General features: G+C 34.8%; 2 protein-coding genes and 1 pseudogene across 4 annotated transcripts in view; 1 reads left to right on the forward strand and 2 right to left on the reverse strand.

Annotated features, from left to right (window-relative positions):
- Positions 1-3,727: 3,727 nt before the first annotated feature.
- LOC126827686 (uncharacterized) lies at positions 3,728-5,439 on the reverse strand. The gene has a single exon (XM_050557140.2). It carries the CDS (start codon positions 5,316-5,318, stop codon positions 4,179-4,181), a length of 1,140 nt encoding a protein of 379 aa, XP_050413097.1. The 5' UTR covers positions 5,319-5,439; the 3' UTR covers positions 3,728-4,178.
- Positions 5,440-7,064: 1,625 nt separating this feature from the next.
- On the forward strand, positions 7,065-9,730 carry LOC126828067 (uncharacterized; annotated as a pseudogene).
- A 2,436-nt stretch (positions 9,731-12,166) lies between these two features.
- LOC126828772 (zinc finger protein castor homolog 1) overlaps positions 12,167-26,841 on the reverse strand; it is a 35,860-nt gene continuing 21,185 nt past the window's right edge. For all 3 annotated transcript variants that reach the window (XM_050558748.2, XM_050558745.2, XM_050558746.2), the window contains exons 3-11: positions 23,424-23,553; positions 22,847-22,931; positions 21,069-21,233; positions 20,324-20,540; positions 19,838-19,975; positions 18,812-19,394; positions 18,288-18,410; positions 17,688-17,808; positions 12,167-17,118 (exon numbers count right to left, since the gene is read on the reverse strand). In XM_050558748.2, the coding sequence (XP_050414705.1) occupies positions 14,956-17,118; positions 17,688-17,808; positions 18,288-18,410; positions 18,812-19,394; positions 19,838-19,975; positions 20,324-20,540; positions 21,069-21,233; positions 22,847-22,931; positions 23,424-23,553 (3,725 nt within the window). In that variant the 3' untranslated portion in view covers positions 12,167-14,955. The remainder of the gene's footprint in view (positions 17,119-17,687; positions 17,809-18,287; positions 18,411-18,811; positions 19,395-19,837; positions 19,976-20,323; positions 20,541-21,068; positions 21,234-22,846; positions 22,932-23,423; positions 23,554-26,841) is intronic.

Consider the following 26,841-nt stretch of genomic DNA (forward strand, 5'->3'; position numbering starts at 1 on the left):
GTTTATCTATTTTTATACGCCCACATTTTCATATGGACGTATATTGTCGTCACCCCTGTCTGTCCATCCGTCCACAATTGTTTGTGAACACTCTACATGTCACCATTTATTTATCCGATTTCAACGACACTTGAAATACAGGTTTATCACTATAACTTCATGGATTATAGCCCCTGATTGTACGAAAATTCACATTTTTAGCTTGTGAACACTGTGGAGGTCACAATTTTTATCTGATTTGGTTTACACTTGAAATGTATGTTTATAACCCACAGATCTTAGGGTAAGCAGAGATAAGCAATTTGATTGGTTGATGCTTTGGGGCACGATAACTTGACTAAATTCGATGATGAGCGATAAGCAATTTGATTAGTCAAGACTTTGGAACATAACAACTCTGCTTTTTATTGAGGTAGAATGTTCAAACTTGATGTAGATGTTCATTGGGTGAATGTCTTGACTGAGTTCAATGATTAAAGTTGCAATTTCATATTTTTACGTTATATTTTTAAAATTTATTAAAATAAAGCCTTAAAATAGATGGTATCTATAAACAGTCCTACCTTGTTAAAGAATAATCCTATTAATCCTATAATTCACTATTGCCAGTTGAGAAATTGGCAAAAATATCATTTTCCTCTTCCAATTCAAACGTTTGAAGATAGCTTCTCCATGGTGGAGAATAGAAAACAAGGGAGGTACTTGTGTTATTATTTCCGGTGTAAATGAGTTTTAAGTGTGAGAATAACACCTATGATCGTATAATAGTGAGTTGACAACCTATTGAGCAAAAGACATAGAAATAATTATGTTTTGACTTTCTTAGAAAATATGAAATTGTAACTTTTAACATTTTCAGCTAAAGCTAAGAAATAATTATGTTTTGACTTTCTTAGAAAATATGAAATTGTAACTTTTAACATTTCCAGCTAAAGCTAAGCAGAGCTAAGCAATTTCATTGGTCGATGCTTTGGGACAAGATAACTTTGATTCTATCTGATAGAGAGTGATGAAATTTAGTGTATAGTTGATAATCAGTTTGATTGCTTGATACTTTTGAAAAAAATAAAGGTGCTATTAATTAATGTGTGTCATCTATTTATTTTGGGATTTCAGCGGGGGACATCAGCCTCACTGTTGGCTTGTTTTTCTTATTTTAAGTTAGTCGTCTTGGAAACCAACTGCAAAGCCAAAGAAGATGATTTAACCATGTATCAATCTAAAATCTATTTACCGGTTGTAAAGGGAGATAACTGGGTAAACATTTCAATTTTCTGCAAGATATCGAATAATTGTTGCAGTAATTATACTAATGTGCTGCTATTTGACAATATTAGGTTGTTATTTGATTATATTGGGTAGTATTTGATGAGTATTTATTGGCTTGTTTGGAGGCAATTGGAACAGCCACACATCGGTATCGCATTTGAAGTACATTTCCTGCGATATAACTCTCTATTTTTGAAAAAAATCAAATTATGTCTATTTTGCACCATTATATTGTAGTATTGGGTAGTATGTGGTGGTATTGGGTAAATCGTCCCACCCGTAATTTTAAGCATTTTTATACGCCCACATTGAAATGTGGACGTATATTGCCGTGGCCCCCGTCCGTCTGTCGGTCCGTCCATCGTCCACAATTTCTTGTGAACGCTCTAACGCCAAAAGTTATCATCCAATTGTTTTAAAATTGATATATGTTGTTTACATTAGTGAGATGAAGAAGCCTATTTAATTTCAATAATTTCCGTTTATTACGTCTAGAGTAATGGCCGTTGTTTCACTTTATTGAACCTTGTGAACGCTCTAATGCCAAAAGTTAACATACGACATTTGTGAAATTTATATGCAATATTTAAGTTAGTGAAACGAACAAGCCTATTGAATTTCAACAATTTCTGTTTCTTACGTCTAGAGTTATGGCCCTTATTTCACTTTATTGAACCTTGTGAACGCTCTAACTCCAAAAGTTATCATCCGGTCTTTCTGAAATTTACTCGCATTATTTGAATTAGTGAAACGAAGAAGCCTATTGAATTTCAGCAATTTCCGTGTATTACGTCTAGAGTTATGGCCCTTGTTTCACTTTATTGAACCTTGTGACCGCTCTAACGCCAAAAGTTATCATCCGATCTTTCGGAAATTGATATGCATTACTTAGATTACTGGAACGAAGAAGCCTATTGAATTTTGGCAATTTCCGTTTATTACGTCTAGAGTTATGGCCCTTGTTTCACTTTATTGATCCTTGTGAACGCTCTCACGTCAAAAGTTATCATCCGATCTTTCTGAAATTTATATGCATTATTTAGATTGCTGAAACGAAGAAGTCTATTGAATTTCAGCAATTCCCGTTTATTACGTCTAGAGTTATGGCCCTTGTTTCACTTTATTGATCCTTGTGAACGCTCTAACGTCAAAAGTTATCATCTGATCTTTCAAAAATCTCAGTTTCTTTCGGTATTGGCATGTATCGGACCATAACTTCATGGATTATGGACCCTGATTCAAGTGATTGTACGAAAAATCACGTTTTTAGCTTGTGGACACTCTAGAGGTCACAATTTTGATCCGATTTTGATGAAACTTGAAATGCATGTTTATAACCCAAAGATCTTGGTTCCTTACGATAAGTGCATATCGGATGGTAACTTCCTGAATTAAGGCCCCTGATTGTATCCGATTTAGTATATCACCGTTACACCCTAATGATGCTGGAGTTCGCCCCTTGTACGCAAATAGTGTGAACATCTGGTATCAAGGTTGTTTAGCTTGTTCTCTATCCATCTTTTGCAAAATGTGGGCGTATTCTGCCTGGCAGCGGCTGGTTATCATCTCTTGGAGCACACAGCAGACGAACAATATTTTCACCATCTTTTAATACATTTAATCAACTGTCCAAAGACCTCAGATCAAAGAAAAGGGCTGTCATGTTCTGTATTGTGTTTCACCAAACTGGATAGAAATACGACATGTGCTTTTTCATAAAATAAATAATTCATATTAATTTATACACAATGTTTAGGGTCATGAGACAAACATTTGAAACAAATTCTAATTATTTCTGATAATTACTTGATCGGTTGCTACTCGTAATTTGATTTTCATGTTTTGTAAATGTTTTCATTACTGATAAATGAAAACATGCGATAACCCTTGTTGACTGCCCAGACGACTTAGCTGTTGTGGGCGTATTTTTTGTTGCCTGACAACCAATCTTTATGAAATTTGTGCACAAAACTTTGTATCAAACCCCTGCAAAGCTTATAAATGGATATTTTTTTCATCATTTGGCTTTGTTGCATACAATTCATGCTTAAAACCCATAATTTCAATTGGTGAGGCTAGTGCAAAATATTGCCACAGATGCTGTGATAACTATCAAGAAAGTTTTGTTGATTGTCAAATTGGAAAATGCCTAAAGATACCAAATTTCTAAAGAAATATCAGCGTAAATGGTGCCTGCAGGTCCCCACTAACCAAAGGGCATCTAGGCACTGTCGCTGCCAGGAAACAAGTTTTCGACAAAATCTTGTTGTGTTGGGTGTCTTGGTATGACTATACACTTTAGTTCTGTAACACAACGTTTTTGGTTTCCTCCCAAAGTTTAATTGTGATGAGACAAAGCTGGGGTGGAGAAATTTCTGAAAGCGCTGTTTTCGTTTCACTTACTCTTTTATTTTCTCTCAAATTTCAAAAACTAAGACAATAAGTTCAAAATAATACAAAACATTATTTATTACCAAGTAAAACAAAAGAATACAAAAATGTAAACAACAATAAATATTACGCATTTAGTCCTAATAAATTCATAACGTGATATTAATTTAAAATAGAATGTAACATAAATGAGTACAAAATATGAAATAAAATGGCGAGATAATGCAGAGCGAAAATATGTCTTATATTATGAATACAATGTACAAGATAACATTGTATTGGGAATGCCACTTTGTTAAAACATGGTTTGCTATAATAGAATACAGTACAAAACTTCATCACATATGTACCTGTTCACACCTATTTATGATTTCAACATAAGAAAAAAAAAAAGTATCAACCAGTTTAGTCCCTGTATAATTATAGGGTAACTAATCAATAAATCGGTAAACAGTGATCAGTCCAGAGTTGCTACTAATTCATGTGATATAGATGATAAAAGTTATTTGAAGTTAAAGTTATTTGAAGTTAAAGTTATTTCTCATTTTAGACTTTTGTACCATTCGTCTGGCTTGTTCCATCTGTACTTCATCCTCCTCTACATTGTAACATTCTTCACTAGCTGATATACCGTCCATAGCACTAGGTGCCATGGCCATACTCATAGGTGGGGGTGGTGGGGCAGATGATCTGGCAAATATCCCTCTTGACCTTGATGAGGGAGGTGTCGGCGTAGGTGCTGCTGCCAATGTCTCGCCATAAGCAGATTTCACGTCACTCATATTAGAGTAAGCCGAAACCTTCTTGGCGAATGTGCTCGCTTCTTGTAGCTTGCCCATGTTACGATGCAATTGCTTTGATTTAGCTCCTTTGCTCTGAAGGTGGCTATGTACCCTCGAACAAAGTTCGTCTTCAGTAACATTAGCTTCACCCTTTTCGTTCATCTCAGCTATGACTTGTTGGTTAACTTCCTCCATCCATCGTTCAAGAGAAATTTCTTCTTGAGCTCCTCCGATGATAACTTGGGTCAGTGCTTTAGCTCCTGCAAGAGGAACATATTGTCCTCCTGTTAAATACGCCAGAGCAGCAAAGAATTCTTTATATGGTGTGATGCTTGGTTCACAGCCAACAGTATATAGGGTTATCCCCTTTTCTGCCATACTTCTCACGATTGTCATTGGGTCCAAATTATTTGGACACCCGTCAGAAAAGTTATCGCTACATTGTGCGCCAAGTCCATGAGGTGGGGCATCAGAAATAAAAACACATATTTTAGTTGCTTCAGATCTCCAAGATAACTTTAAAACATCATGAAGAGCGTCTGCTACAGCCTCTGGTGTATCACCCCCACCTTGAGCTGAACACGCGTCTAACCAGCCTTTCATAGTCTTAACGGAAGAAGTAAAGTCATGAGTTCTGGTCACGAAAGTACTGTCCTCCGGTGGGTGGTCACGATATTCTACTAAAGCTAAATGAATGTTACTTTTCTCAGAGGCCACAATTTGTTCAACAATATTTCTAATATTTTCTTGACCGGTTTTAATGTAAGAACTCATGCTTCCTGTACAGTCCATAGCAAAAGCTAAATCTAATACGCTTGAATCGTGTTTAGCCAGGGTTGGCTGCTGAATATTTTCACTTTCCATATTATTAGCCATTTTCACCAAACCTTGTAGTCCTAGCTGTGGGCGCTGTATGAAATACTAGGGAAATATGTCCGTCTGATAAAAGATCCATATACACCTATACGTATTTACTATGTTTATAAACTAGGATATGTGTCATATTCTAAAAATAGAATCCCCGTCAATAAACTGGATCACGTGACTATTAGATATGTAACTATAAATATAGCTTGACACAGAATGCTGACAGCGTGTTTTCTTATGTGTATTATCCCCAAAGAGATATTGCTCTGGTATTGCATACCGTTGTGAAAATAGCTAGTTTTACTGTTAAAGGACAATATTGGTGCCAGTCATTATCACATATGTGATAGAACTCGTTAAACACGTTCCAAAAATAATTTCAACACAGAGATCATTGCTACGATAGATGCGTAATTAAGTTTTCAACAAACGGAAGTGACGAACGCAAAAGGAAAACACGAGTTATCCCTATATATAACTGACTGAAGTGAAGAATGATAACAGTTACACAGGCGAATTTCTGCTGACTAATAATATCTTCGAAGACCAAAAGTTGTTATGTGAGACTGTGAGAGGATATCTGACAATTCAAAAACGTAATTGAATGTCACTAGATAAAAGAACACGAGAAAAATAGAAATTACTTAATACCTAATAAAAACACAGTAATGCACGGAGTTTTTCTCTTTTTTTTTCATTTTCTATTATCTAGTGACAGTCAATTTCTTTTAATACGCCCACATTAAAATGTGGGTCGTAGCCTCCGTCCGTCGGTCCGTCGGTCCGGCGTCCACTATTAAATTTATGTCACTAGATAAAAGAACACGAGAAAAATAGAAATTACTAAATACCTAATAAAAACACAGTAATGCACGGAGTTTTTCTTTTTTTTTTTCATTTTCTATTATCTAGTGACAGTCAATTTCTTTTAATACGCCCACATTAAAATGTGGGTCGTAGCCTCCGTCTGTCTGTCCTTCGGTCCGGCGTCCACTATTAAATTTATACACAGTGTTTAAGGTCATGAGACGAAGAAGCCTATTGATAATTACTGCCAGAGTTATGACCCTTGATCACTTTGAAAGATCTTATTATGGGCGCTCTCGAGGCTAAAGTTAATATCCGGTTGACTTTAAATTTATACACAGTGTTTAAGGTCGTCACGTCATGATTTTATATTCATACACCGTGTTTACGTTTATATCTAATCGTTTCGATTGACTTTAGGTTGATACACAGAGTTTAAGGTCTTGAGACGAACAAGTATATTGATTTTCAATGATTTTTGATAACTTGTACAGCTAAATCCATGACATTAAATGTTTTGTGTACTAAACGTTAGCATATGGACCAAAAAAAACCTTCATTCCCAGTCAAATTTTGTAAAAAAATTTAAGCCCGATATTTTTTTTAATCGATGTTACTGCGAAAATCTCATTAAGTTAATCTTAATCTTAAAGAATTATTAGTGAGCAGAAATTCGCCCGTGTATCTGTAATCACTCGTCACTTCAGTCAGTACATATAGAAGTATAACTCGTGTTTTCCTTTTGCGTTCGTCACTTCCGTTTGTTGAAACTTTCATTACGCATCCATCGTAGCAATGAATAATGATCTCTGTGTTCAAATTATATTTGGAACGGGTTTAACCAGTTCTATCACGTATGTGATAATGACTGACACCAATATTGTCCTTTAACGCTACGTGTAGTATGGTAGTCATCCGAATCACATTTCAGTTGGTTGTGCAATCTAGATGTTGACAACACCAGCTATCGGTCATTATCAATTATACAATAACAATTTGGTCGTGTATGAAACGAAAAGTACAACGCCTGGATAATTAGTAGAACTGGTGGTACGTGTAATGTTGCCCTCACTGCCTTTTGAAGACACTCTCATAGCTATTGTATTCTAAATATTGATCCTACTATTCACGTTGTTCAGTGTATATTATAAGGTATATGTGGCTGACCAATTAATATTCATTTTGAACAACAGTGCTGTAATATGGCCGGGATAACGGAACAACCCACTCTTCCTAAACATAAAATAAAATAAAACCAAGTACGAACAATCCAAACCATTAGACAAAATTCGAAGTCCTAAAAAAACGGTATTGGCAAAATAGTGTAATAAGGCAAAATAGTGTAATCAGCATATGGACTGTTCACCGTGTACAAAATACACGACAAACAGTGGTAACAGGTGTCCGGAAGAGTAAGCTTACCCTGCCTGGCGCCACACCCGCCATAGTTGCATCCAAACTATTAGGCGAAATCTCGGTAAAATAGCGTGATTGGCCAATGGACTATCGGTATGCAAAATGCACGTGATGAACAGTGTTAACGATGTAGTAGACAGACATTATCAGGGATAGTATACGCGTCAATTAAATATATCTAAAATAATAGCCGAGAGAGACATGTTATATTTACCAATCAAGTCAATATGACGGCCATAAAACTTTTTAAAGGTTTTAATAAGTTTAGTTCGCAAGTATCCCTGTAGTTGAAGCTTAGATGACTAATGCCTCGATCTACTTAAAAAATCAGAATAAAATGAACAAGCTCTCGCGTAACGAATTAGTTGAGACACAAACACTCCATAAGCTGGTGATATTGGAATGTTACTACAACTAATAAATGGAAAGTTAACAATCGGAAAGTCAAAGTCATCACGTTTATCGTACAATTTAACACTAAGGTTATGGCAATTGTCAAAATCGAGACGCAAATCCAAGCAGGAAGTGTAATTGTCACCGTCAGTAGTGTTTTTAAATTCGAGCTCATCAGGATATATGAATTCTATGCCCGCAGCAGCTAAATCGTCCAAGCGGCCGACAAGGGTTGTCGCATATTTTTTCCTTTGTAGGTAATTGTGGGCCTTTACAAGACAGTTCTATACAGATCAGATAATAATTTTTGTCGTTTGAGTGTTCACAAGGTTCTACAAACTGAACTAAGGGCCTCAACTCTATAAGTAGTCTACAGAAATTGTTGAAATTTAACAGGCTTTTTCGTTTTACTAATTTAAATTATGCATATAAATTTCATACAGATCGGATGATCTCTTTTGTCATTCAAATGTTCACAAAGTAAAACAAGGGCCATAGCTCTAGAAGTTATTGGCGAAAATTGCTGAAATTCAATAGACCTCTGTTTCACAAATTTAAATGATGCATATAAATTTCATACATATCGGATGATAACTTTCATCAATAGAGCATTAACAAGGTTGAACAAAGTGAAACAACTGCCATAACTCTAGAAGTAATCATTGTAAATTGCTGAAATTCAATAGGTTTCTTCGTTTCACTAATTTAGATAATGCATATAAATTTCAGAAAGATCGGATGACAACTTTCGGCGTCAGAGCTTTCACAAGGTTCAATAAAGTGAAACAAGGCCCATAACTCTAGACGTAATGAACAGAAATTAAATAGGCTTCTTCATCTCACTAATGTAAACCACATACATCAATTTTAAAACAATCGGATAACAAGAAATTGTGGACGACGGACCGACGGACGGACAGGGGCGAAGGCAATATACGTCAACATTTCCATGTGGGCGTATAAAAATTGTAGAGCAAACCATAGCTCCAGGGAAAAGTGATATACGGTTAGCTTTAATAGAATATCGTGATCATCCACCCCAGGAAATAACTTTTGTTACTTGAACTCATGATTTTACTTCATAAAACGATGGTTAGACGCGTGTTCCGCTCAGGGAGGCGGTGATAGGCCAGAAGCTGTAGCAGATGCTCTCCACGATGTACTGATGAACTCATGATTTTACTTCATAAAACGATGGTTAGACGCGTGTTCCGCTCAGGGAGGCGGTGATAGGCCAGAAGCTGTAGCAGATGCTCTCCACGATGTACTGATCGAGATTGTGTTGGAGACCCAATGCAACGATACTTTCCCAAATGAATGTCCAAATAATTTGGACCCAATGACAATCGTGAGAAGTATGGCAGAAAAGGGGATAACTCTATATACTGTTGGCTGTGAACCAAGCGTCACACCATATAAGGATTCTTTGTTGCTCTGGCGTATTTAACAGGTGGACAATATGTTCCTCTAGTAGGAGTTAAAGCACTGACTCAAGTTATTATCGGAGGAGCTCAAGAGGAAATCTATCTTGAACGATGGATGGAAGATGCGAATATAGAGGTAGAAAGATCAGTGGAAGAAGCATCAGATGACGACATAAATGTGGAAGCTGTGACACGACGAGTATGGGGAGCGTTGAATGGCAGGGGTGCTCGGGGTAAGCAATTATTGAGAAACAAATCCGCTTTGTCAGGACCTAGCAAAGGAGCGAAGAAATTGTCGACATATGCAAATGTTGCTGATGTAAGAAAGATTTCAAAGAAAGTTCAGTTAGTGGAACATTCAGGGGGAGTGGCAGTGCTTAAGAAAAACAAGGGGAGGTAGGGATGGAGGTAGAGGATGCCCGAGATCAAGATCTAGATCTCCAGCAAAGCCCTGGTCTCCCGAATCATTCACAACCGAGGAGTTTGAAATTCAAACAGAACAAGCAGCACGCATGGTACAAAAAATCACTGATGAGGAAAGAATCAATAATTGGCAGATCTTATAGTAAATGATAAACATTAAAGATCATGCCCTACATTAAGCTTAATAAAGTACTCGGTGGGCTATATAAATGGTACTAGTAGACTAAATTTAATATTGTCTCAGATATATATATATCACCCTGGTGGGAGCGGACATTAAACAAAGCTATTTCACACACACTTTTTGTCCCCCGCCTTTCGAAGAAAGCAGGAGACTATTAAAATGGGTCTGTCTGTCTGTCTGTCTCTCTCTCTCTCTCTGTCTGTCTGTCCGTCCGTCCGTCCGTCCGTCCGTCTGTCTGTCCGTCACACTTTTTGGGACACAATAACTCTCTTTGTAATTGAGCTACAATTGGTCTAGGTGTTTATTAGGTCAGTGCCTTGATGAAGTTCGAAGATGGGCATTTTCTGCTTAGGTTAAGCAGAGATAAGCAATTTGATTGGTTGATGCTTTGGAACACGATAACTTTAGTTCTAATTAAGTGAGAGTGATGAAACCTGGTGTATAGTTTCATTACATCAATACCTTGACTAAGTTGGTTAATGAGCATTTTCTGCTCAGAGTAAGCAGAGCGATAAGCAATTTGATTGACCGAGACTAATTGAGCTAGAATGTTCAGACTTGGTGTAGGTGTTTATTAGGTCAATGCCTTGACGGAGTTCGGGGATGAGCATTTTCTGCTTAGGGTAAGCTCAGATAAGCAATTTGATTGGTTGATGCTTTGGGACACGATAACTTTAGTTCTAATTAAGTGAGAGTGGTGAAACTTGGTGTATAGTTTCATTACATCGATCAATTCTTTGACTAAGTTCGATAATGAGCATTTTCTGCTCAGGGTAAGCAGAGCGATAAGCAATTTGATTGGTCGAGACTTTTAAACACTCTTACTCTCACTCTAATTGAGTTAGAATGTTCACACTTGGGGGGCGTAGGTGTCTATTAGGTGAAAGTCTTGATGGAATTCGAAGATGAGAATTTTCTGCTTAGGGTAAGCAGAGATAAGCAATTTGACTGGTTGATGTTTTGGGAGAGGATAACTTTAGGACACTTGGTATATAGTTTTATTACACCAATACCTTGACAAAGTTCGATGATGAACATTTTCTGCTGAGGGTAAGCAGAGCGACAAGCAATTTGATTAGTCCAGACTTTGGAACACAATAACTCTCCTTCTAATTGAGCTAGAATGTTCAAACTTGGTGTAGGCGTTCATTAGGTGAATGCCTTGATGGAGTTCGATGATGAACATTGTCTGCTTACGGTAAGCAGAGATAAGCAATCTGATTGGTTGATGCTTTGGGGCACGATAAGTTTAGTTTTAATTAAATGAGAGTGATGAAACGCAGAGTATAGATTCATTATATCATTACCTTGACTACCTTCGGTGATGAGAATTTTCTGCTTAGACTAAGGAGCGATAAGCAATTTGATTGGTCAAGACTTTGGAACACAACAACTCTGCTGTTAATTGAGGTAGAATGTTTAAACTTGATGTAGATGTTCATTAGGTGAATTTCTTGACTGAGTTCAATGATTAACATTTCGGGCTAAAGCTAAGCACATTCATTGGTCGATGCTTTGGGGCAAGATAACTTTGATTCTATCTGATAGAGAGTGATGAAACTTAGTGTTAATTGAGGTAGAATGTTTAAACTTGATGTAGATGTTCATTAGGTGAATTTCTTGACTGAGTTCAATGATTAACATTTCGGGCTAAAGCTAAGCAAATTAATTGGTCGATGCTTTGGGGCAAGATAACTTTGATTCTATCTGATAGAGAGTGATGAAACTTAGTGTATAGTTGATAATAGGCAGATTTAGCTCTTGCATTATGTATAAGTGATGAAAATTAAGTCCTGTAGGCCTTGTGATCATAAATCGCCTCTAGAGCACCTCTGCAGTATCGAATCATTCTCAGTAACCAAGTACAATGCTGACATTACATACATGTAACTTCTGTCAAAGGTTATTTATAATTTGATTAAAGACAGGTACTGGTCAGCCATCTTGCTAGAAGGAATTTGGAAACCAGGCTCCTAGGAACTCTAAGTAAGCATAGAGTTTTATATGTTAAAAGATTTTTATGTGTCTGCAATTACTACAAATCTTAGCAATTTGCTTTTAATAAATTCAATATGGGAGAATTTTAATAAAGCAGCGGCTCCATGTGGCATCATTATTTCCAGATCATGTATCTTACAATGCAATTAAGAGTACAAGTATTTTATATATCCATGCATTCCCATCTCAATAACAAAAACAATCAATTTACATGAAGGTATATTTCTTTTATTAACAAGTAACTCTAAATGATATAGTTTAATGTGACCAGTAATAAATAATTAATAATAAATCAGGACTAATAAGTTGAACCCTCTCGGTAACATATCAACAGGGTGCGAATTAAGGAGAGGTCTGAGACCTATTTAAACAGCTATCCAATACTACATGTATAAATCAAGGCAACTAAATTGTAAATCATTCTCAAATATAAAACAGTCATCAGCAGTAATTTGTGATAATTATATCAAGCAAAATATATAAATAACAAAAATAAAAAGCTTATCAATAATTTTCCTAAATTTAATAACTCAACATTAGAAACTCAAATCAATTTCAAACACAATATATGGAAAAGAAGAGGGTATTTGTATAATCGGTATATAATTGCATAATGACTTTCTACACATTTCTACTATCTACATATTCTGTGACTCTTAGTCTTAAGAACAATACCGGTAATCACCACTCTTACTTTAGCTTGAAATCTCTGATCATCATTTAATGGATTTTAAGAGAGAGAGAGAGAAATGGGGTTTAACGTCCACTCGACACAAACTAGGTCATTTCGGGACTAACATATGGATTAACTTTATTTACATAATTTGCTTGCGCGTAGGGGTCTTTAGCAAGGGGAGGAAACCGGATTAATGGATTTTAAATCCTTTACAAACTACAATATTGTGAAAGTTGAATTTCTTAAAAATGTCTCCACCTAAAAATGTTCAGTATGATGGATATAATTTGTCAACATTTGACATCCTGTTTAGATTACATAAACAGGACATGGTCAAATAAGATCAGCACTATCTATAATTTTTGCTAAAATCTTTTGATCGTCTCATTTTAATGTGCTTTCTTAATAAAATTCTAAATAATCCATTTGAACAGATTCTAGTGTGGATTAATCTGTAAAAAATTAAATATTGTCTGAATAATGCAAATGACAATGAGGGGCTTTAATTAGAACTCCAATGAAATATTGCAGGTCAAATTACAGTATAAAGTTTTGAAGAATTCATAATAAACACTGAATGTCAAGTGTTTAAAAAATTCTAAAATATCACGGTAATATAAACATTTAACAGATAAATTTATAACCACTTGAGTTCAACTATAATAGCCGATGGGCCTTAGGTCTACTGGTATTTTCTATGGTCGGGATGGAATTGCATAAGAGAATAAAAAAGTAACTATTTCAGCAGTCTACATCTATGATGGTTATATAACGAATAAAGAAATGTAATAAATACTGGATAATATATAGGTATAATGATAACAATATATAAACTATATAACTTGTGTCTTTATAGAATAAATCAGCAGTATATGGATGGACTATCTTCATAATGTCAAGGAAAAAACAACATGTCTGATACCTTGACAAAATTAGCTGGCTCTACTGTACCCCCTGCAGGTTATGAAGCTGTAAAGCTTATTAACTGTACCGACCAAGGCACATGTTTTGTCACAAACCATGAACAATTTTTGATTTTTCTTGGATCTTGCCAAAATATTTTTGAACTCAGTGTTTGGTACGTTTTGGCTAATACAGTCAATCAGACATATCTTGCAGTACCTTGACATTGTGGAGATGTATATGAACATAGGCTACAATCCATTGTATTGTATTTAACATAGATTGTATGTGCTCAGTTATAGAAAATGGAGGGGAATTTGCATAGATTGTGCAGTGGCAGGAATATTTGTTTTTCAAGATGACGTCATATAGCCGTTGGAGCATACTGGTGTGTGCTGTGTACAAGGCAGAGTATGTCTACTCATTCTAGAACATGTGTTAACATCTCTTGCTACTTTACAATTTACATATTTAATCTTCTTTACTATAATTTTTTTATACTTTTAAAAATAAAATTTATTTATATACATTTAAGGTATTGGTATATGTTATCATGACTGGAATGACAAATCAGCTCAAGATTTTGAAATTTAAAATATAAATCAAAATTTTGAAAGGCTAGAAATGTATAAATAATAATTAAAGAAACAGATAAATAATAATTAACAACCTTAATGATAACAGGGAATGGAATACTGTGGGAATGGGCATTTTTAAAGTGATCACTATAAAATATATTTACACATTGATGACTTAATAACAAAATTATACTTTTATTACTAACAAAGGGAGATAATTTCTATTACATGGACTAAGGTGATGTAATTTTCACTTGTAAAAAATATACTATCAAATTTATTGCATAATAATACTATTTCACATACTAGGAGATTTGTAAATTACTTATTAATACATCATTAAATGGTGATTAAATTATCATAAATAATTCTAATTAACAGCAGTTTCAATACAAAGCATTTTAATGTATAAAGGGCAATGTTGATGAGAAAATGAATAAATGTCCATCTTGATATTTAATCAACATCGTGCAAAAAGACTGAGATATACCTTATCATGAAAGGTAAGAAATGTCTCAACTGGCGATGGTCAATTCTCTCTAAATATTCCAATCTATCGCCGATTTAGCCAAACTAGTGCTAGGTGTTGTGCATGAGATAGGGTATGGATACCCTTTCTAGAACAATCAAATCTGCTTCATTTTTTCTTGGGGAAATTCATACCGCTAACATTTTGTATTTTAAATTAACGGTCTGTTTTTTCTTCAGCAAGATATCCCTTTAATTCAATTAATAAATTAATTTTCAAAAACAAACAATATTTTTTTGTTTCTAACATGAATGAAACAATCCATAAATAAAATCAACAAGTATTAAATTTAAAATAATTTGAATGTACAAATTGTTATGAATGTTTTTCCTCTTTTATCTTTACGGAATGTTTCAGTTTGTGGGGAGCCATTTGTGCTGGTCCTAAGACAGCATGATTACAATTTTGGAATGTACAGTGATAGTGGGTTTGCTTTTTAGAATGAGCACAAAAAGGAACTTCACAGTCTTGACTACCAATATACTTAACGAAGCCTTTTGAACTGATATTGTCAAGTTTTAGATGATGTTTCCTATGAGCAGAAACTTTGCTTGAATCGGCACAAGAAAAGGGACATTTGAGACAGTGAAAATGTGACGATTTAGCGGAAAATTCACAATTGTTTTTTGTACAATGAACTGAAGCTCGGAACTGTCTGAATTCGTCTCCCATAATTTTATCGATCCTTTCGTGTCTCATTGTGTGTTGAATAAGTCGTGATCTGTCACTGAAACCGTAACCACAGTCTGATCGTAAACAGTGATAGTGAGTAGAACTATGTTTATATGCACATTTCATATATTCACAATCTTCATTGAAACGATATCTCGAATATCCTTCTTGCATATTATCAAATTCCTGTTTTATTCTTGGACTCGACATTTTCGGAACTTTAGGAGCAACGATATCACTGTCTATAAAATCTTCATGTTTTGTTGCTGTCCTCTTTCGTCCTGACCATTTAGATAAATCAGAAGGAGAACCGTCAGTGTCGTCAGCATTAGAATGATCGGACACCTCGCTGTCGTTACTTGTCAGACTATCATCTGGTTCTCTTTTCAACTTGATCTTATTCTCATTACACATTTCCTCTGATCTCCACATACTAGAAAACACAGCAGGGTCAAGGTTCAAGGATGATGAGGTCAAATCTGCTTCATCTTGGCGCCCGTTGCCATGCTCTGTAACAGTCTCTGAACATCTGATCCGCTTGGCTGGTGATGACAGGTCAAGACCTCCATCAGTTTTGGTGGATGATGGTCCTCGTTTTAATTTGATGCCATGTTTCTGTATATGAGTGCGAAGTCGAAGAGGATCTGAGAAGGCCTGGTTACATTCAATACAGTGGTAATGGTCTTTCTTCTTCAATTTACAAAATGGCCGACAACAGTTCTGGTTGTTAGAAAAGTGCATGGTATTTCTGAGATTTGACCAAGAGGATTCTGGGTTTTCTGAGTTTCCTTCTACTTGCTGCTGCTGTAAAAGAACAGGTAGAGTACTGGAGTTGGTCTCGGTAGATGGCACTGTTATGGGTACAAGAGTTTGCATGGTTGGTGAAGTTGGAACAATCAATTGAGGAACAAGGCTTAATCCTTGTATCGGGAAAAGAGTAGCAGCACTTGATGATGGAGAGAGAAGAGTTGACGTCACAAAGTTTGGTTGTCCAACAGATATCATGTTGGGTAGCGATACGGATACAAAGGTAGTGTTGTTAAGACCCGACAAGGGATAAAAAGTACCAGCAGATTTTACAATATTTTTATTTCTTAATTCGATGGATGCAGGAGTTGCAGGAACGATTGGGACAAAGTTCGTTGTTTTCTTGAGTGGTGGGGAAATTTTATCGCTATCCGTTGTGTGAGCTTGGTTGTGTTTCTTTTCATGTTGAGTCATTGTACTGTGACGGACGAACGAGTAATCACAGCCGGGTCGCGTACAATGGAAATGACGATTCGCTTTGTTGTTATGACAATGATTTCTACGACAGTTGACATTTCGATCAAAGAATTCATATCCATCCAAAATAGTGACAAAGCTGTGAAAATCTTTAGCATGGAGATTTAAAACATCCAATCTGTCCGTGGCATGGTAACAACGATTACGGGCACAATGATAATGATCTTTTCCAGCATACAGACACAAATCATCGGGACAAGTTTCGTTCTCTTCAAATTTCTGAAATCCGTTAAATACCTTACTGCTTTCGTCAACTTCCCCATGAAGATATCGTTGTACGGAATCTGTTATTTCATCATCAGAGAGGTTGACCTTTGGCACACTAGGAATTATGGAACGTGGATACTTTGGTGGTCTGCCTCGTCTACGTTTGGATGGATCATCATCAAATTTATCAAGAGAACCGAGTCCTGACGAGCGTGAGGATCGACCAGCTGAAACCTTGGCATATTCGTGGATTCTATAATGTTCTAATCTAGCAAACATATTACTTTCCCCATCTATAACATGGTTACACCCAGACTGAAAAATAAAAAAAACAGCAAAAATTATTATATTTTCTCAATTTATTTTAGGCTTATATTAATTCATGTGCGAAAAAAATCAATTTTTTTCTGTAACTCTGTAAATTTATATAGATCTATGCAATCTAATTCAGATATAGATCTATATTTCGTTTCGTTTTTATACTTTTGATGGCCTACACTACATGTACATCTAACAAGTCATAGTGGGAGTTCACATTCTATGACATCAGGTACCAAGCAAGCGACATTTGACCCAATAACGTCAGTCATTCGATTAACCAATTAGCGACTTCCATGCTTTTTAAAATTTACTTTTGCTTTGTTTTGATTATATTTACAAGTCTTTACCACCTGTCAGTGAAATTGACTGGCTAATAAATCTACCTGTCAGTCATTAATATGCCATAAAATATTATATTTTAAAAGATTACACAACTAATGAATTTCTTAAAAAAATAGACTACCAGACAAATATTTTGAAATGGATGCCAAGTAACGGTCAGGTTGTGTTCTCAATTTTGATTGGTTCATAAACAACCAATAATAAATACTAAATATATTTACCCAATTACAATGATGATGTTTTTTATTGCCGTTAAACTGACACTCAGTACGTGAACAATCTTCATCAGTATCAAATGATTCATAAACCAGTGGACTAATACGATCTTGTTGTTCGTGAAATCTGAAAAATATAACCAATATTTTAAAATAAACTGACATGAGATAGGGCCTGATGATCTTAAAAATCTTGTTCGAAGTCAAATATTTGTCTAAAATATGGATAATGATCCTATTATCAAGCAAAATGGTGTTTAACATCCTATTTTTTTCCACTCATCAGCAAAAGAAGGGAGGGAAATTTTGCCTGGACAGCAGTGCTACATTAAGCTCCTATTTTGATATCCAGGTGTCAGTCGTTCATGTTCTGCTAATGGAATAAGCAGCAACTTGGTCTTATATGACCACTAAACAGCTTTTCCTGTTCCTCATCCTGCACCACTGCAGGGAGAAATCAGCCCGGGAAAATGCTGATGATCTTTCTTGGCCAAAAAGTGATCGAACCCAGGATCTCTTTCAACTCATTGTGATTGGGAAGTCTGTATGAAGAACCTGATTAATCACTCTGGAATTTAATTCTTTCAATCAGACAATCAGACTCACTTTGAATGTTCTCTGACTCCATCTTTACCACGGAATAAATGATTACATCCCTCAACATGACAGTGATAATGATCTTTATAGAGTAAAACACATCGAGAATTACATGGATCATTAGCTGTATATCTGTAATATATAATAAACATGGTGATTTAATATACAACACATCATAACTGGTTACAAGTTATTGTCTTGTCAAAACAATGTTTCAGAGAGAGAGCGAGAGAAATGGGTTTTAACGTCCACTCCACTCGACACAAACTGTATCATTTTGGGACTAACGTATGGTTTAATTTTATTTCAATATTTTGCTTGCACACAGGGGTCTTTAGCATCGAGAGGTTATCGAAGACCCGGAGAAACCCCACAAGGATGGACAGGCGACCCTCTTTCTTGTCACATACAACTGGGGAATCAAAACCAGGCCAGTTGACTCATTGACAGCATGCACGTGCTAACCATTCGCCACCCCCTCCACAGACTTTAGAAAGCATTGTTAAATTACAAGATAAAATTATAGTTTGTACCTTATAAGATAATTTTTCCAGGAATCATCTTTATCTCTGCGATCTATTAATGGACGACCAACATCTGGTGAAAAAGTGAGACTATCTTTCTGTGGAGTGGGTGTCAATGTCTTCAAACTATTCTTGTGTGTTAGGTCTGATTTAACTTCAAGTTTTGGAATGGGTAAAGTAAGGGAATCGTTTAATTTTTCACCAGTCAGTTCATCAGAATAATTCTTCAAAACAGACTTCTCTTCTGTCTCCTCCTCCTCTTCATTATCTTCTTCTTCAGTTGTCTCCCTTGATGGTGAATCTCCTTCCTCGGTGGATGACTGTTGGAAAATGGGTTGTAAAGGACTAATTGTAACAGGTAGGGACATTGTGGTCACAGTCTGTACAACAGATCGTGGAGCAGTACTGCTAACAGTGACAGGTCTAGTGGTCACAAGTTGACCTGTCTGACCTTGACTGAGTGACTGTTTTATTACAGGACCATTACGCTGAGTGGTGCGAAAACTTTGATAAGCACTTTCAAACTCTCGCCTTTCATGCTTTCGTTTGTGTGAATAAAGTTGAGCAGTGGAATGTAGGACATAATCACAACCTGAAAATAGAATTCATTCCAACCATAACTTTATAGACAATTTTAATTTGATCAAGGGAGATAACTCCAATTTTCTTATCTCCCCTTGGATCAAAAAATGGAAACAAAATAATACTAAAATCGGACAAAATAAATAATTCATTTAAATTGAACATATGATATCACGTAACATTTATAAGACCGCATAAGACAGAAATGTGGATTGACCTACCAGGTTATTTTGGGACTAACACATGGTATTTCAATAATTGACTTGCGAGCAGGTGTATTTAGCAGTAAGAAGAAACCAGGGAAGCCAGAGAAAAACCCATGAGGTTAGGCAGGTGACCATATTCCTTATCACATAAAAGTGTGAAATCAAAACCATGGCACCTGAATCATTGACGGAATTATGATATGGACTACTCCGCCACCCAATCTCCCTATTTCTAATATCAACTTACCTGGTCTAATACAGTGTATATGGTTGCTGATCTTTGTATATTTACAATTTTTAAACATACAACTCTCATATTTCATAAATTTTTTAAATCCATCTTTAGATAATATTTCATCCTTCTGATGGTATGTCTTGTGTTTCTCTGAATAAGTCAATAAAAATAATTCAATTAAACAGATAGGAAATTATACCAGAGGGACAAATCAACCTCTCTTTGCAAATTCAAAGACAAGAGGGCAAATTATTGTCCAGGGAAGTGTGTGGGGGGGTGGGGGGTGGGCGTGACACAGGCACACTAGATTAATCAGAAATTTCAATTGCTGATTATAAGTAGTGCAGGTAAAATTTACAATGTTTATTTACTATCTTTTGAAAAAATCAATATTAATCAATAAGAAGAAATGCAAAATTTCAGATCAAGTAAAAGGACATTATGTGTAAAATTGTGCGATAAAATTGATTTTTCTGAAAGGTGGGGACTAAAACTTACCCATGTCAGCTTTGTTTTTAAAGGTAAAGTTACATGTTGCACGTCGACAGTGAAAATGTGTTGTTCGTTGTCCATAAAACTGACAAGATGGAGTACCACAATCTTCGGTTGCACGGAATCGTTGGAAACCTTCCAGAATAATGGCTGAATCTTTACGATGATAGTTAGCATGCATCTGAACATCCGAAGTACTAATATATACCTTATCACAGCCATTCTATAAATAAAACAAAATATAAGTATGTTAAAATTAGTAAAATAAATACATAATAACCTGTTTATCAACACTGCACCTTAAATTAACTCTCGCCTGATGATTTCCCATATCAAAATGCCAACCAGAAGTTTTATGGAGTGTGTCGAAATAAGTTTCTTAAACTTGATTTGTCCTTCTCTTTTAGAGTGTTTCTAAGAATTTTGGGGCAGGGGCCAGAAGTTTTGAAGTAAACTCATACAACAAATATTATGTTGACAAGGATCATCTTTTACCCTTATTGCGAAAAAATTAGGGAAAATTTACGAGGAGGTGAATTCTGTATTGATGAGTAAGAAATATAATATTTCGTCTCGAACCACTTTTGTGAAAACCCTCCATATAAATGGGATCACCATTACCTGTGTCAAGAAAGTATGGATGGTCAGTTAGAGATGAAGACAATAATATCAACCACTTCTCCAATAACTTAAATACACCATATCATTACAATAGAATCTCGTCATAACACAATACAAAGGTCAAACGAACCTGAAGACAGTGGTAATGAGTTTGTCGACCATTATGAGTACAAATACCAAATTTAGACTGACAGTTATCCATAGGACTATAACGCATAAACCCATGTTGGAGAGACTCTTCCCGTTTTTTATGCCATTTAAAATGTCGAACCATTTCTTCCTTTTTAACATAAACCTGATGATGTAAAATCAAATTATTTAATTGCTTTCTATAAGCTTGCGACTAAATACTAAGCACTCAACTTCAGCTAAAAAGCACTTAAAGCAGATTACTATGAATTGCATGCTACATGTTATTGTTATTTTCATTGCTAGGACCTTATTTCTAACTAATCAATCATGCACAAATGATAAAATATTGTCTAAAAAAACAAAATATCATCCAAAGCTAGTCAAACTGTCAGGAGATTTTTTCAACAGATCAAACCACCATGATATTTTGTGGATGTTAGTAGTACTCACACAGTAATATTCAAATAGTTTGTCAAGGCTAAACGAACAGATTTTTTTTTTTGCATCCGTTATTCAATGTCAATTTGTGGATTAAAATATTTGAGTTTGATCAGTTGATCCTGTAGTTTATAATATCAAATTAACGACATTATCTCGTATTCAAATATAAATCAGGAGGACAAGAAAATAGATTTAAAAGGGGCACAATTTCTTGAAATCTGAAAATGTCTGCAAAATAAGCCCAAAATTCAAAAGATGACTTGGAACATTCCAATAGTAAAATCAGAATTCAAGATAAACAGTTGGGGTTCTGCGACTATACATGTTCTAGAGAGATCCCTATGGTGTTTGTTGGGAGTCATGTTGTTGCTAGATCTCTTTAAAGATTCAATTCGATTCAATTTAAAGATGCATTATGCAACAGCTTAATCTGCGTATTGCAGGTCTTTCTTTTTGATTCAATTGTTATATAAATTATTATTTAGACATTTATTAAAGGGCATTAGGTAAGATTAGATAAAGAGCTGACAGTTCTTGCTATTCTAGTTAAAAAATAGATAATGAAAACAGAATATGCTGAGAATTTCAGTTAAATTGCTCCACTTTGAACTGAGATATTAGTGATTCAATTTTTGGCTTGTCTCCAATGTCATTACTAACTTTGGTGCAATAATAAGTCTAGATTATCCATTTTTACCTTAAATTATCCTTGACAAAATGTATTCAAATCCACTAAATATCGGAGGCTATATCGAGAGTTGATTATGGTCTGGATAAGTTAATTAATGTTTAATTAATACTTTAGATAACAAAAGGCCTAACAAAAGACCTGCAATAGGCAGATTAAGCTCTTGCATAATGCATGTTTAACATAAGCCTATAATCAACTCTCTAGACCATCGCATGGCTGAGATTTAAAATGGATTTAAACATCTGCAGGATTTAAAATTCTAAAATTAAAATGGACGATCAAGGCTAAGTGTCAGTTTTTAAGTACCGTTGCTATGATAATGAATGATCTAAGCTATTATCTTCAAATAGTCATAACTTTGCTCAGAATAAAGTAATTTGAATGAAATTTTCAATATATTCATTATCTATTTTTGAACTATTATAGCAAGAACGTCCAGCCAGCTCTTTATTTAAATCTTACATAATGCACCCATCAAAGAGGTTTAGCAACCATTAAATTGAAACAAACCTTATAAAGGTGAAGTCTTACTGTATGGTATGTCTGATTATTTTACCATGCCCAAAAATACTTATATATCATCAAACATTCATTGCCCATTTTTTAAAATAATGAACCAAAGGGAGATAATAAGTGTAACTTACTTTACAACAGTCGAGACAATGATAATGTTCTCTATAACCAAGTTCTTTACAATGACTTCCACCACATTGAGTTCCATTACTGAATCTATATTTATATAAAAAAAAACATTCAAAATATACCAACATCAATTTCAAATCAATACACCCTACTCAAACAGGTTATTAATGGGCTAGAAATTTGTGCAAAGATTCTCCCAGAATATTTACAAACTTTTTAAACATGTCCATGCTATTATTATTGACAAAATGACTGCCATTTAATTTCCTCCAAAATGAATGTTTTGATTTGTTTTCTTTCAGGTGATTCCAACAGATGGATTGAAACTGTCAGAATTTTATTAATGTATTAACTTATCAAGTTAATTAAGTTGTCAAATAATAGAATTTATTTTCATGATCTTGATAAAAATTTGAAACTGGATTGGTCAAGGACTCAAGGTAAATCCTCAATATATAAAATTGCGGATGTATTAAATACTTTGAGGATAAGATATTTTAATCTAATTGCAACACAACTTTTAAATCATTCTTAACGACCCTGTCGAGTAATAAAGCTAGAAATGTTTGTATAAATTACCTTTTTAAATATTTGGTATAATCTGGTAAAAGTGTTTTAGATGAGCCGAGTGATTTTAATCCTGGTAGTTTAGATGAGGAAACTTTGGTAAAGGAGGGACTAGATAATGGTTTGGCACTTGATTTATAACCTGTAAAAATTAACAGCAAACATATAAGTACATGTAGGATATAATGAATTGATGTCACCCATTTATAATTTCTTAACAAAATCATCCATGAAGATAGATTACTGAAAACACTTAATTAGAGGAACAAGATAAAAAAAGCCATAAAAAAATTGTCAGGTTGCCAATCACAAGATGATTGTGTAAGTCAAAACAAGTTGAATCCTGTATTTCATCACAGTTTTCTCTTCCTCCAAGGTGCATATTGCTTAATTTATCACCTAACAAGATATAAAAGTCAAAAAATAAATGTCTGGTTGCAAATCACAAGATAATTGTGCAGGCTCAAACAAGCTGAATCCTGTGTTTCATCACAGTTTTCTCTTCCTCTTAAGATGCATATTACCTAATTTGTTAACAAAAGTATCTGTGAAGATAGATTACTGGAAGACACATAATTAGAGGAACTAAATACAAGAGCCATACAAAAATCGAGTTGCTGTCATAGGATGATTTTCTAGGTCTATACTTATTGGGGTTGGCTTATCCTCTAAGGTGCATATCATGTAACAACAACTTTTTAAAATCCTATTTTATAAGTTAACCACCTAAATATAAAATATTTTGTAGCTGTTGAAAGTCGCCTAATAAAACCCCAGTTAATTTCCAGTATAAAAAGATTTGGTGTTTATGTATACTGAAGAATAAAACATGACACTCAGGTTATGCAAGTAAAATAAACCAAAGAAAACAAATATGATGGAATATTAAAAGGTCTTTGACCTACAAATGATCTTGTGGCAAGGTTTACATTTTTCATCATAAATGTGGAATGCCCTGTCTCACAACCCAAATTGGATTCACTTTTTGGCAATAAATGTCTTAAAATGTAAAGAATAAATTTAAATGGGTTATATAATAAGCTTATATAAAATAATGACGGGGATGGAGTTATTACACTAAAGGGAAATTGCCTTCATGGTATTAAATTTTACACAAACTGGATATTGAGCGCCGGAGTTGTGAAATAGGTCGGGGAAACCTGTGCCCTGAACTTTTTTTCTGAAGTAGCTTAAATTGTGTTTGTGGGGAGATTCCTCAAGCTCTAAATAAACTGATGTTAAGAGGCCATGTCTATACTTTCCATATTTACCAAATTTGTCATACTTTTATTGGATATATCCAGCCGATAAATACTTTCGGGACAATGTAGCTTTAAATGCAGTTGGTACTTCCTTCAATTCACTATGAACGGCAACCATGCAGATGAGAGAGAGAGAGAAATGCAGTTTAACGTCCACTCGACACAAACTAGGCCATTTCAGGACTAACAAATGGGTAAAATTTTATTTCAATAACTGCTTGCATGCAGGTGTCTTTAGCAGTGGGAAGTGGGAGGAAACCGTTGGACCTGGAGGAAACCCACGAGGTTGGACAGGCAGCGTTACTCCTTGTCAAGTAGAAGCGAGGAATCGAAACCATGCCACTTGATTCAATGACAGACCTTATGATTTCATGCGCATGCGCTAACCATTCGGCCACCCAATGCCCACACATCAGACTGAAGAAAATATGAATATCATACAGGCAAGAAACAACCTCAGTTCTCTTATCATTACATACATGTGTTTACATACCCTTTTTATACAAAGTTTATAAAAAAAAAAATCATGGTTTGAATACAATACTGAATGTAACATTGCAAGCCAAAACTTGTTTGTAATTCTACTTATAAATCAGAAATTCAGTATTTCAAGCACAAAGTACATAATGCAGCTCTATTCACATAATATACTATATTTGATATGCAGAACTGACTTTACTACAAATTATTAAGTAATGAAGCTATTCAGTTTAAATTCGATAGGAGAATTTATTTTATTAAGTAAACATGCTTTTGAAAATCATAAATAAAGGTTCACAACAATTAGTCATTAAATGTTCTTTACAGCAAGTTATTGGTATAATAACTAAAGTTGTTTAATTGTTAGAATTGCTAATGGTTACATATTATTACCTACAAGCTATGTTTATAAGGCTTGTATTATATCTATTATAAATTATTCTTCTGTACAGTACACTACCCCACTGCTTTTTAAAAAACAATTTTTAGATAAATAACATAAGTATTTGTTAATAAAGGATATTTATACATAATTGTGTGACTCAACCAAATGGCAACAAGCCAAATAATGAAGCATTAATTTATTCTCTAAAAAAAAATCTTTTGTAAGAAATTCTGTGAACTATGAGTTGTAACCCTAATATTACATATTCAACAGTTTCATTGGTATTTTGACATTACCAAGGTGATATTCATAACATTGCATTATTATATCGAATAGAATACATACTCATAGTTCTTGTTGTAACTTGAAATCAGAATAAATACTTAGAAAAGTTAAAATACTTTATTTAAAAAAAAAATTAAACCCTAATTACAGCACAGACTTGAGAGTTCTTCTTCAGTTTTCAGATTATCTTTAAGAGTATTTCTCTATCATACTAATTTGGGGTTACATAAACTTTTGAATTTGGAACTGAATTTAACCAAACATTGGTACTAAGGTTCTTTTATATTATAAATATTTGAATACTTATTGAAACCAAAGACTTAGAATGCTATTCTAGTTCTATGTTGAAATGTTGTGCTTACACATAATAAACCAGTGATTGTTGTCCCATACATGTATAAACATTTTTTTCTAGTTTTGTAATAAATAAGTTTCTAAAAATTCTACTCTTTTATTTTGGAGTAGATAAAATTAAGTCCTTTTTCCAGGGGAGCCACTGTGTTCGATTCCTGTGTGCCAGGAAAGTTTATCGGGATTTTCAGGGGTGGTTCCTCCTTATCAGTTACACAGGACTGAGGTACTGACAGGGGACAACGTATAGTCGTTTGGATGCAACAAAAAACCATGGTCCCCTGTACTCATTGGCATGCATGTAAAAGATCTCTTTGGAATTCGATATAAGAGTAGACCGTAGCGCTGCTGTCGAGGCAAAATTGCCCTCATACCACACTGCATGGCGTTTTCGGGACATTAAACCCCCATTTCATTTCATGGGGGTTAGATGGCCGTATGGTTAGCGCGTGCCAAGGAGTAGGGTCGCCTGTCCAACCTTGTGGGTTTTCTCCGGGTCCTCAGGTTCCCTCCATATATTAGTCCTAAAATGACCTAGTTTGTGTCAAGTGGATGTTAAACCCCATTTCTCTCTCTCATTTCATTTTTCCATAAATTGCACAACTACATGGAGAATAGAATGGAATAGAATGTAGTGACCATCAAGGGTCATTTTGAGACTAACATG

The sequence above is a fragment of the Patella vulgata genome, chromosome 7 (assembly GCF_932274485.2).
Source record: "Patella vulgata chromosome 7, xgPatVulg1.2, whole genome shotgun sequence".
In the NCBI taxonomy this organism is placed as follows: domain Eukaryota; kingdom Metazoa; phylum Mollusca; class Gastropoda; family Patellidae; genus Patella; species Patella vulgata.